The sequence below is a fragment of the Leptodactylus fuscus genome, chromosome 4 (genome assembly GCF_031893055.1).
Source record: "Leptodactylus fuscus isolate aLepFus1 chromosome 4, aLepFus1.hap2, whole genome shotgun sequence".
Taxonomy (NCBI): Eukaryota; Metazoa; Chordata; class Amphibia; order Anura; family Leptodactylidae; genus Leptodactylus; species Leptodactylus fuscus.
In genome coordinates this window covers 191,699,829-191,712,627 of record NC_134268.1, presented here as the reverse complement: position 1 = coordinate 191,712,627, position 12,799 = coordinate 191,699,829, and the positions used below count along the sequence as shown (strand labels likewise).

The 12,799-nt window shown below is 44.1% G+C and overlaps 1 protein-coding gene and 1 long non-coding RNA gene across 2 annotated transcripts in view; both read right to left on the bottom strand.

Moving 5' to 3' along the window:
* Nucleotides 1-12,799, bottom strand: part of LOC142200886 (uncharacterized) — a 615,073-nt gene that overhangs the window by 82,357 nt on the left and 519,917 nt on the right. The gene's annotated exons all lie outside the window — the stretch shown is intronic.
* The window catches only part of RBM33 (RNA binding motif protein 33), an 89,418-nt gene that overhangs the window by 72,453 nt on the left and 4,166 nt on the right, over nucleotides 1-12,799 (bottom strand). Inside the window, exons 2-4 of the mRNA XM_075271517.1 lie at nucleotides 6,063-6,141; nucleotides 3,326-3,374; nucleotides 2,559-2,641 (exon numbers count right to left, since the gene is read on the bottom strand). Of these exons, the coding sequence (XP_075127618.1) occupies nucleotides 2,559-2,641; nucleotides 3,326-3,374; nucleotides 6,063-6,141 (211 nt within the window). The remainder of the gene's footprint in view (nucleotides 1-2,558; nucleotides 2,642-3,325; nucleotides 3,375-6,062; nucleotides 6,142-12,799) is intronic.

Genomic DNA, 12,799 nt, shown 5'->3' with positions numbered 1-12,799 from the left:
CCCAATGAATGGGCCTAGTCCGGAGGAGGGGAGTTTCTTCAGGCCGGATTGCGAGGGGACTCGGCCTGAAGAATGAGCACCTCGCTTCTTTTTTCCGGGAGTTGGAAGAAACGTCTCCTGGAAAATCAATGGGAGCCGTCTTTTTGGTCAGGGTTTTGAGGCAGACACGGCCTCAAAACCCTGACCAAAAAACTCCATGTGAACTTACCCTAAGAGATCCTTGGGAGTCTGACACCTGGGACCTTCAATGCCCAGCAGTGCATATGTGAGGGCCATGATCCCTTCTCTGTTCATAGTGCACGTCCTCCATTCTATCGCAGGTGTGCAATGTAATTACAGTCTCATCCCACAGACGTGAATAAGACGAAGATGTAATTACATGGCACGGCCACTAGGAATCCGAAGACCATGTGCAATGTTAACAGTCAAACATCTAATCAGCGGGGGTCTTAAGTGTTGCACCCCAAATGATCTCTTACTGATGACCTAGCTTCATCCACGATAATAAACTGGACAACGCTTTGAAAGGTTACTAGGAAATCTTATTTTTAGATTTCTAATAGTAATTTTATGTTGTAAAGTTATCTACTGGAATATAAAAAGAAATAATATAAAACAAGCACTATGCTAGGCCCTCAGTAATAAATATATTTAACCCCTTCCCGACATGCGCCGTAATAGTACGGCGCATGTCGGGTCTGTAACTATGGCGACCGCCCGGGAGCCGGGCGGCCGCCATAGCCGCCGGGTGTCTACTGCTTTAAGCAGTAGACAACCGGCTCTAATGCCTCCGATCGGTCCCCGGACCGATCGGAGGCATTAACCCCTCCGGCGCCGAAGTCAAAGGTGCCGGAGGCGCCATTTTCCCGGCGGCGCATGGGCGCCGCCATTTTGTCCGGGATTGCCGGCTCCTGGAGCATGCTCCAGGGCCAACGTCATGTTGCCATGACAGCCGGGAGCCTGTACAAGGCTCCCAGGCTTGTCTGCAAATTGTCTCTTTTGCAGGCTGATCTATGCAGCCTGCAAAAGAGAGGATGATTTTTTGCAATGCATTAGCATTGTAATGCATTGCATTAGTGATCAGACCCCCTGGGGTTCAACACCCCTAGGGAGTCTAATAAATGCAAAATAAAAAAAAAAAAGTAAAAAAAAATATAAAAAAATATAAAAAGTATTAAAAGTTCAAATCACCCCCCTTTCCCTAGAACACATATAAAAATAGTTAAAAACTGTGAAACATATACATGTTAGGTATCCCCGCGTCCGAAATCGCCCGCTCTACAAATCTATAAAAATATTTTTCCTGTTCGGTAAACGCCGTAGCGGGAAAAATAGTCAAAAGTGTCAAACCGCCGTTTTTTCACTGTTTTGATTCTGATAAAAATTTGAATAAAAAGTGATCAAAGCAATAGCATTTCCCGAAAATGGTAGAACCAAAAAGTACACCTGGCCCGCAAAAAAAGACGCCCTATGCATCCCCGTACACTTACGTATAAAAAAGTTACGGCCGCCGGAATATGGCGACTTTTAGAAAAAAAATTTTTTAACACAGTTTTGGATTTTTTTTAAGGGTCAAAATGTAAATAAAACCATATCCCTGGAACCATACCGAGAAACAGAATACAGGGGACGTCATTTTGGCTGCACAGTGAACGCCGTAAAACCAAAGCCCGTAAGAAAGTCGCAGAAATGCATTTTTTCTTCAAATCCACCCCATTCTGAATTTTTTTCCTGCCTCCCAGTACATTATATAAAATAATTAATGGTGGCATCATGAAGAAAAATTTGTCCCGCAAAAATTAAGACCTCATATGGCTCTGGGAGCGGAGAAATAAAAAAGTTATGGGGTTTAGAAGGAGGGGAGTCAAAAACGAAAAACTAAATTCAAAAAATGCCATCGGCGGGAAGGGGTTAATAAAGTAAAAGGAGCAGTCCCCACAGAGAACAACCATCACTAAATCCTCAGGAAAGGTTAAAAAAAAAAAAAAATTACTGAACGCGGAGCCCACCCCTACCTTCCAAGTGGACCATAATAAGCAGTTAATGCTCAGTTTTATACTTATGGTGACAGATCCCTTTTGACTAATGACATTTTTCCACTGAAAAAGGTGAGAGGTCACTGCTGTTTACAAACTCAGGATGATAGACATAAGGAGGGGCGGATGGGATGGACCTACTGGTCACTGGGGTAGCAGGGGCTTTCTAAAGCAATTACAATAATTAAAGGGAATGTGTCATCAGAGAATGTTTTTATTTCTTAAACCAATGTTTTTAGGAAATTTTTGGTGAGATTTTTCAATATCTTCCATATCATATCCATGTTCACAACAGAATCCTAAAATCCTATATATAGTTTATGATAGAAATATAGCTGATAAACAGATATAGGACAAGGAAAATGGTAGCAAGGCAGAGGAATATTTTCAGTTGAAACTGTTTTCCATATACTAAATCATCGTTAGCGCTTCAAAGATCTTTTAGGATCCCTGTAAAAATAGCGCAGAGAACAACTCAAGATGAGCAGTGAGCAAAAAGTGATTGATGGTAAAAACCTATACCTGTAATTGACCAAGTCCATCTCCTCGTCATCACTCTGGAGAAGATCATCATTAAGTTCTTCATCTGACAGATCAAGAGAAGTCTAGAGAACAAGAAACAGATCAAGAGTCACTCATTGTAGTTCAGAAATCCTGTATTACAAGACTGCAGTAACCTCAAAGTCAAAATTTCAAGTTCTCAGGAACTTGCGGTTTTATATACCGCTAGAAAATCGACAGTGCACTGAATTCAGCGCACAAGTCGGCTTTCCCGTTATGTGCCCCAGGCTGGAGTCATCGGTGCCGTTATCGATCTCTGCACACTGTCAGCAGCGCGTTCCCGACATTCTAGTTGAGCTGTGAGGAATGGCCCCCTGACTGTACTCGTCCATAGAGCTGTACTGTCAGAGGGAGTGTTCCTTACTGCCCAGCAATGGCACTAAGCTATGAGGAATACCCACTCTCGCTGTACTCACCCATAGACTCACAGCTTAGAATCATTGCTGAGCGGTAATGAACGCCTCCTCTAACAGTATAGGACTATGGACGAGTACTGTCGGGTCGGCGTTCCTCAAAGCTCAGCTAGACTGTCAGGAACGCCCTTCTGACAGTGAAGAGATATCTGTATCGGCACCAATATCTCCAACCCCAGGGCACATAATTGGAAAGTTGTCTGTACGCTGAATTCAGTGCATAGTCAGATTTCTAGTCTAGAAGGATAAAAAAGCTCATGTGCCCAAGGATCTTTCATATCCTCTAAAATGTACAGTAAGATATTCATAGTTTACCTTCTTCCCAGGTAAGAAGTCCTCCTCAAGAAGATCATCTTCCAGTTCACTGAAAAATAAAACATATAAATTAAGCAAAATTACTAAATTTATTACACTATAACCAGTGGCACAAAATATTAAAAAGACATATCTATCTGAAAGCACGATTCCCAGGAAGGAGAGCCATAAAGGTCCCGTGCTGATACGATGCCACTCACAAAGCAAGGGAGAACCTCTTCTTTAAGAAAATTCCTGCCGAGATGGGAATTGCTGCTCCCCAACCCGACCCCTATTATGAGAACAGTCAAGCAATGCTGCTCCCATGGAGGGGAGCTGGGAGTAGTTTCCATTCTCCTCTATGGGAGTTCGGGAACGCTATAGCGCAGCACTGCTTGACTGTTCTCATAAGTCCCAGAAGGTCCTGGGAGTGTTCTCATGTGCCAAGAAGGTCCAGCATTGGTCCTACATTGAAAAATTGCTAGGTGAACAGCAGAAAGTGGCCTAATTTTAGTGGCTTAATATCCCTTTAAAGGCTGCTGCAGTCCCAATAAGTTGGTGTTTCTGCTTTTCTGGAGTTCACCTACCAGCTTTGCAGTGTATACAGTGACAGAGTCAGCAGGGAATTTAAGGAGAGCTCTACTGTAACGTTGGACAGTTGAATAGGATGGAATATTAATACGATTCCTAAACAAGACTCCATATCATGAGCTCCTTGTCACTTCCTGATTTCTGAAGGCCATTTCAGCAGATTCAACATTTATAGTATGTTTGTACAAACTGGATATGCTATGTAATTTTTTTTTTTTTTTTTTTAAATCTTTATTGAGAAATTATGTAACCATGGCTGGCCATAAAAGATTTTATACAATCAACACGGACACACTGGTTGATACATAGCACATGGAAAGGACAGTGTACAAGTTACAGTGCTTTAGGTACAAGGTATATTATAAAACAAAGAAAAATTGCCCAAGGGCATCCTCAGTCATGTCACATACATGAAGCCAGAATACAGGACACACTGTGTCACATTACAAGATAATAAGGTCACAGCCTTTTTCCATGGGGGACGGATAGGAGTCGCTATTCCCAACTGGTAAAGGAGGGATGATAGAAAAGGAAAGACTGTAGCTGCGGTTATAAGCAAGGGCTCACTAACTAAAATGATGAAGGAGTTGCTAGGCATTTTCCATTCAGATTTGTGAATCAGAAATGAATGAGATTATATAAAAATCTGTAATAGCCTGGGTGAATATTATATGGTGAGGATTTAAAATTCACCCTTGAAAACAGCTACAACTTTATTTAAAATACAACTCTTCATGTCCTGGTGCTTCTGCGGCTTTCTTGCCGATCTCAGTTACCCATTTTTGGCCAGCACTCTGTGGTGACATCTCATCATAAGCAACCATTACACGCGATCAGAGGATACAGCGGTCATACAGGACGAAATATCAACTCTTAGGGCTCATTCACATGGAGCAAGAGGAGGCGGATTTTGGCGCTGAATCCTCCTCAAAATCCGCCCCCTCACAATAGAGGTCTATGCTAGCGGTTTGTTCCCGCCACCGGAAAAAAGTAGTGTGCTGTCCTTTCTTCAGGCGGATTCCGCAGCTGATTCAGCCCTGGTGTCCGCCTCGTGGCAGCATCCTCCGGGCTAGGCCTATTCCTTAGGGCCTACTCCAGAGTTGGAAGCCACGACTGTCAGGAGCAGCAACAGTCGCGGCAGGTGAATTTTGATCCTATTCTGACGCGGCTTCCCACATCAAAATCACGACCAAAATATGCCATTCCATGCCCCGTGTGAACTAGCCCTAAGGCTCCATGTACATGACTGAGTGCGTCCCAATGTATGACTGAGTTTGCAGTGGATACAGTCAGATGATACTTGGGAGTGACATCTGAGTGCATCTGGTGTTGCCTTCATGTTCATGGGGGCTTCCAACACGTTCTGTTGACACGGAGCAGAATAGGACCTGCTCTATAATTATCCAGGTCATTGGAATGGATCTGAAGACTACATAGAAGCTAATGGATAACAAAATCCACTCAGATGTCACTCCATGGGGGCTTCAGATCCATTCCAATGACATGGATTATAGAACAGGTCCTATCCTGCACCATGTTATTGGAGTGGAATGATATGGAAGCTCCTATAGACATACATGCTTCAGAAAATGCACTTGGATGTCACTCCATGGGGGCTTCAGATTCATTCCAATGACATTGCCCTATCCTGTACTGGGATGGCACCCCAGGTGTCTTATGACTGTTTTCTGCTGTAAACCCACATTGAAATGCACTTGATCTTTTGCATGGTGTCCAAAGTTTGGAGATGTGTTGCCATAGGAGGTAACTTGTCTGTCGGTGCTTGGCTATTTTCTGCAGGTGAAATCCACAAGTAAACCTGCACCAAACGTCACATAATTTGGTGTAGATTTGCGGCTGTGGAATTCCCTGCAGATTTTCGCTGCTAAAGTTTCTTATGTTTGGAAAGAATTAAGCAAACTAAAAGTCCTCAAAATAATGAAAAATCTGACAAGTGCCTGAGGAACAAATAGAGTTTACACAAGAAGAGCTCCTTAAACCATCTGCCATGCTTCTTTGCTATGCATTTCTCTAAGATTAGTCAAATTTTCCTTTACCTGCTGTCAATGATAGCGCACAAGACATCTTCATTATAAGATGTATATTTAGAGTGAAAAACAAAATGCCGTCTCTGTATAATGGTTTATCAGAGGAGGAACATAACTACCTGTCCCAGTCATCATCCTTAGTTCTTCGTCTGCGAGACCTTTCTGCGCCAGGCTTATCAAATTGATCAAAGTCATCGTCTGCAAGAGAGAGAAATCTTGTTAAGACGACTATTAAATGTATCATTCAGAAACACTTAGAAAACGAAGCCATGCATGAAATATTAAAGGTACGATGCCGCCTGTGAACATCTCTGCTGCCAGCTATATACTCTATGTGATCACTACTGAGAACGGTGGAAATAGCGCAGCATTGAACCTGGCAAGCCGAATGCACAGAGAAACAGAAAGGATTTGCACCTTGGTATTGATAGATCTCCTGCACCGATTAGGCTTTAGTTGTTCTTTGCTTATACCTGTTGCTTTACTAGTTTAGGATATATTCACAAAGTGGAATTTTTAACCAAACTGGGCAAATTCTACACCTGCCAGGCCGGATTTTACCGCCTAACATTCACTTTTGATCACCCTGTTCAGCATGAAGTGATGGTTGGGCTTCATCCATTTGAAAAGGAGAGCTGGAGATAGAACTACAGCGCCCAGACATCTTCCAATAAAATAAATGGAGTAGCGTCCGTGATGCCTGACCACCGATCCATGTGGAACAAACGTTCTGAACATATGGACTCTGACCAATCTGCAAGTTATCAGCATAGGGGATACGTTTCCTAGATAGGAAAAAAAAAACTTTAGTTTTCGTCTATCCATTAGATAGGAAAAACTGGTTATTCTTTATGTGATTGATCGCCAGACGCTGCACTCTCTTTGTAACAATCACATAGAAGTGAATGACACAGCCGCACACTAGAGGCTCCACTGAGAAGGGAGTACAAGGGATCCCTGTTCTGGGCATCAGTAGTGGCCTCACCAGTCAGCAGGTTATAATACCTTTAGAATACTGTAATAGCAATTTGCATTGTTTGCTCAGTGGAACTTGTGGCTCAAACAGTGGCTGAAAAAATTTAAAAATAAATAAATCCTTTAAAGCACTGCAAACCTATAATGTAATTAGGGTGAAGAGCAAATTGTTCTCATTATACCCAACACTGCCCCGATCATTTCTCCTATACACAAGTCAGAAGAGAGTGACAAAAAAAAAAAAAAACAAAAAAAAAAAAACCTACAAGACCTCACAGCTATGAATATCCCTGCTCTTTTATTCTGGTCTTTATGTCCTCTCCTCTAGCATAGGGGGCGCTTCCTTTGAAGCTGCACCTTGCCATGATTTAGGCACCTCCTCCCAACGTCATTGCACCCATGCGAAAATGTACACCAGCTTCTTTGTTCTAAATAACTGCCCCTCACAGCCGCCACCATTTTGTCTGCAGTTAGGGGCAGTTATCTGGATTAGAAGGCGAAGCCCCAGCAGGAGGAGAAATGCCCCTAAAAACCTAAAACCTACAATTTGTATTAGAATAAAACTAATTCACTTGAAAATGGAGCTGCAATGCAGAATAAGACAGACATATTTGGAAAGTGTAGAAGCTGACCTAAAAAGGTACTGTCATTAATTTGATACCCATTTTCCTGCTGACACACTCCCTTTAAGGGTGTCCACACGGAGTCCAAATCAGCGGCAGATTCCATCATGGAAAACAATAGGACACAGAGATTACAGAAGGACACTGAAAAATAAGTTCCTTGCTCCATCTTGCTGGGAAAGAGGAAGCCTCAGACTTCCAGCTGGTTAGGCCCATTTACTCAGCAACATAAAGCTGGCCGCAGAGTGAATGACCCGAACTTTGGCCATTAAATTTTATGCCAAAAATAGTGCCATTCTAACAGTTTTGGCACAAAAAAAAAGCAACATCAACAGCAAAAATACGATTCACAATTGGAGCAAATCAGTGATTTCCATCTATGTAACGCCACTTAGGGTGCATGCACACTACGTAACGCCGGGCGTGTATGAGAGCCGTACACGCCGGCGTTATAGCAGGGCTGCCGAACACTTCCCATTCACTTCAATGGGAGCGCTCGTAAACGCCGCTGTTACGAGCGCTCCCATTGAAGTGAATGGGAAGTGTTCGGCAGCCCTGCTGTAACGCCGGCGTGTACGGCTCTCATACACGCCCGGCGTTACGTAGTGTGCATGCACCCTTACGATTAAACAGCTGCTGGTGGAATTTTTTACAACGGCCTTACAATCTTTCCAAAAAGTTGCCATAGATTTGCATCTACGCACAAGGCTGCTGGGAGAAAGCACTTAATTCATGCCGAGGGCTGGCGTAAAATATGACAGTCTTCAAGAATCCTCCGATATGTGTATTTCCAGCCTTAGAGGCGTTGTCCCATTATGGACACTTATCCCCCTAACCACAGAACAGGGGAGAAGAGTTTGACGGCTGAAGATTCATTGACCAAGTCCCCCAGCGATGAGGAGAACAGGGAACCTGAAGTCCCCCTACCTAAGGTCTCCTTGTGCACGGAGCGCCGGTGCGGTTCCGTGTATGTACATGGCAAAGCGTCAAACGTCCAAACTATTATTCAAAGCAGTCCCAACACCAATTGCAGATGTTTAATGCGGCTTTCTTCCCATATTGTCTGACCTTCAGCTATGCAACTGGGTATATTCCCTGTTCTCAGACCTTCCCCTCCCGCGTAACTGAAGATAACAGCAAAACGGAAGGGAAAAAAATGAAAAACCTAGAGGACTCTCCGAAAGCAAAGTATCAGGTTGTGATCAGTCAATCACCGGCGATCATTAACATAATCAATGACATGATAGCATCTGATCGCACATACACAGCCCCGTCATGAATAGTCATCCTTCACCCTCCGCCAGAAGATTATTATTCATCCCGTATACATTTTGTATTGACTGCATGTCAGAATGGTATAGGTTGTTGATATGAGCGGAGCCATGTGGGATTTGGGGAGCTTCTTGTAAAAGGATTGCGCCGATATAAAAAGCACTTATGAACAAATACGCCCTGCCTTAAGACGGTCCCGGGCGTATCTTAGCCTATAATCACCTACAAGAGAGCATGTCCACTACATTGGCATTTTAATCAAGATGGAAGACGTGGGACTGGTCTTATGGGGGATGGGGATGTCAGCGCTACACGATTCACTCTCAATCGAAATGATGACCACAGCAACAACTCATTAAAAAGTTAATAGAAAAGTATAAAAGATTAATAACAATATACAAAACTGACAGAAAGTAGAATATGGATCTGTAAATTCCAACATAAAGGCGGGAGTCGGAGCCACCGGCCACTATACAGGGAACGGAGCCAACAGAAGTGTATCCTTGTATAGCGAAGCAGTGCGGGGGCTGCCTATTTGTCCCCTACCTATAGACAATCCCTTTAAATTCTCCACTGCAATATGCCGCAGTAAGAAAATCATTCTGAAAGGTTTTCTTTAAAGGGAGTTTGCCACCACAACCCGGCACAGCAACCAGGCCCTGCACATGGATGAATCCGACAGTATTGTCCCCTTGTGAATCGCAGACTCAAACACATCACACCATATGCGTTTTTGGGAGTATGCCCTCATTGCTCCAAAGATATCATTTACACACTGACAAAAACAGCAATATTATTGGTATCAGAGGCAGCAATGAATTAGATATGCCATAAAGGTCTAAGGATGCGGCAACACACAAGGCCCAGGGTCAGTAACCTGAGAACAAGCCGAAGTCTATTAAAGAGGACCTCTCACGTCCTCCTGCAAATGTGGTTTTATATACTGCTAGAAAGACGACGGTGCAGTGACTTCAGCACACTGTCGCTTTCCCATTCTGGGGCCCCGGGTTGGAGATATCTGTGCTGATAAGTTTCAGCACCGATGTCTGCCCACTGTCAGAAGGGCGTTCCTGACAGTCTAACTAGGTTAGACCGACCCCCTGACAGTATAAGGCTATGAATGAGTACTGTCAGGAGGGTCTAGCCCAGGGGTAGGGAACCTTCAGCTCTCCAGCTGCTGTGAAACTACAACTCCCATCATGCTCCATTCACTTCTATGGGAGTTCCAAGAACAGCAGAGCAAGTATGCATGCTGGGAATTGTAGTTTTGCAACAGCTGGAGAGCCGTACGTTCCCTACCCCTGGTCTAGCCTAACTAGACTGTCAGGAACGCCCTTCTGACAGTTGGCAGAGATCAGTGCCGAAACTAACGGCGCCGATTTCTCATGAAAGGTCGTCTTTAATATGATCAAAAACCCCAACAGCTGGGTCAAGAATGTTACACCATGATCAGGGATCACGAGATACAGTGTGAATTTTCACTATTGACATGTTTTTACAAAGGGGCTGGCTCAGGTAACCATTTCCCAGACATAAGCAATTGTCAACCCCTATAACCGTCCCAATTGTTAATGTTTGGGGATGTTCAGAGGTGGACCCAGCGAACAAGCCAGATGTCTAATAACACTATACAGGCGTACAATGGGGATTACCAGCATTCTCCAGATTGATCTTGACATCCCCTGCTCCAGGTTTATGACACACTAAACACCTCAGCATAAAGTAGGTCCTTGTACTTAAACTAAAATTGTTGCGGCCACAGATTTCACGCATCGTATATGCCAGAAAACTGGGGTGCATGGTAAATCCAACAGTTCAACCCTATCAGCATTGAATAGCGTATAAGATGTTGCCATCTCCAGGTTTGCTACTAGTAAAGGGATAATAAATCCCCACCAAACCCAATATGGCGGTAATGGCTGGGGATCACATCCCTGAACGATCAACCTCATAACCCAAGAGCCCCGGATTTCCTTGTGGAGTAACCTACGGTACAATGAGACTTCCTATTTAGCTTTCTTTCGCCATGGAGGTTTGTTCTGATGGGAAATCACATGTAAACTCATTTAAGAGAAGACATTTCAAAGCAAATCCATAGGGAAACGGCAGCAAGCAGTCAAACCCCTGTCAAGAGCTGATAAAGTAGATACAGTCACAACTATAGCAGATGAAACAATAGCATTTCGATTGAGTTGTAGAAACGTCCCTGCAAGGTTGACTTCAAACTCCGGGTGAGAAAATGCCAACGTCAGGAAAAAACAAATGACTCAGTCTGAACTGCGCCTGCCAGGCTTTCATGGTGGAACGTCTCATCTTCTCCCCAAAGCGCAGGAAGAACTTCAGAATTTATCAGTATTTATAAGGAAAAGCTCAAGCTATTCATCCTCCGTCCCTGAGCCTCAGGTCCCCAGAATGATAGGGCTATGGGAGCAATCCTTCAGGAGCCAGAAAAGACAGCGTCTTGTCAGACTTAATATCCACACATCAAAGGTTCTGACAGGTCTATCTGCGACCCTAAGGGACAATGCACACGCCCGAGTGTGATCAGAGATGGAGGCCAAGTCAGGTGACATCGGAGTGCATTACATGATGGAGTCACACTTATAAGGGTAAGTTCACATGGGGATTTTTGGTCAGGATTTTAAGGCCGTATATGCCTCAAAATCCTGACCAAAAAGACGGTTCCTATTGAAATCAATGGGAGCTGGTCAGTTCTTTTTTCCGGAAGCCGGAACGAGATGCTCGTTCTTTCACGACATCCACCTGAAGACACTCCCTCCTCCCGACTAAGCCCATTCATTTGGGCCTAATCCGGAGCGGAGTATGTGACTGGATGCTAGTGCACTGCACCGGCATCCAGTCGGCAGCTAGCCATATTTTGGACCCGAACCAGAGGCGGCCACCGCCTCTGGTCCAAAAAACCCTGTGTGAACTTACCCTAAGGCTTCTGGATCCATTCTGGACAGAATAGGGCTTGCTCAATAACCATCCACGAAACAGATCCGGAAGCCCCATAGACGAATGCACTCTGATGTCACCTGACTGCATTCAGTGATCAACTCGGCCCCCAATTCAGATGTGCAGTCAGTCGTGTGCATGGGACCTACTGCACACATAGTAGAGACAGCTCTAGCAGTTCAGGGTTATTCACATGCAGCAGATTTGTTGCAAAAATGTCTTAGACTATAACATTCAGTTGCAGAAAACTACACACATGCTGCAGAAATTACCAGATGAATGAAATGCCGCACATAGTGGTTCATCCTGCAAGTTGGTTTTCGCCGTGGGTCCTGTGGATGAAACAGTTTTGTAGACTGTGACAAGGCCACATGTGACCCTGACCTAAGTCACAAAATTTCTGCAACAAATCTGCCACATGTGAAAACAGCTAGGGGCAACACGGTGGCTCAGTGGTTAGCACTGCAGCCTTGCAGCGCTGGAGTCCTGGGTTCAATTCCTGACAAGGACAACCTCTGCAAGGAGTTTGTATGTTCTCCCCGTGTTTGCGTGGATTTCCTCCCTATTCCAAAGACATACTGATAGAAAAAAAAGAACATTGTGAGCCCTATATGGGGCTGACAATCTCCAAATAATAAAAAACAAACAAACATGTGAAATCAGCCCAGTCACTGTTCCCGTACGTGGGCTACTTTTATCCAGGGCTCTAATCTTTGAACAAAGCTTTGCACAGAAAAGCCACAGAAGGATAAGCCGCCTCTACTGATGACTATTAAGCTTCCCTTTAGCCCAATTCCAATTCTTACCATTTTTAAAGAACTTTTTTTATTTGTTTTTTTTTTATGTAGATTGTGAGCCCCATATAAGGATCACAATGTACTGTATATACTCGAGTATAAGCAGAGTTTTTCAGCACAGTTTTTTGTGCTGAAAAAGTGCTCCTCGGCTTATACTAGAGTCATTAAGGTCATTTTCTGCTAGCAGGGCAGGAACGCAGACCCCACCCCCCACTTCTCCGTCACACGCCA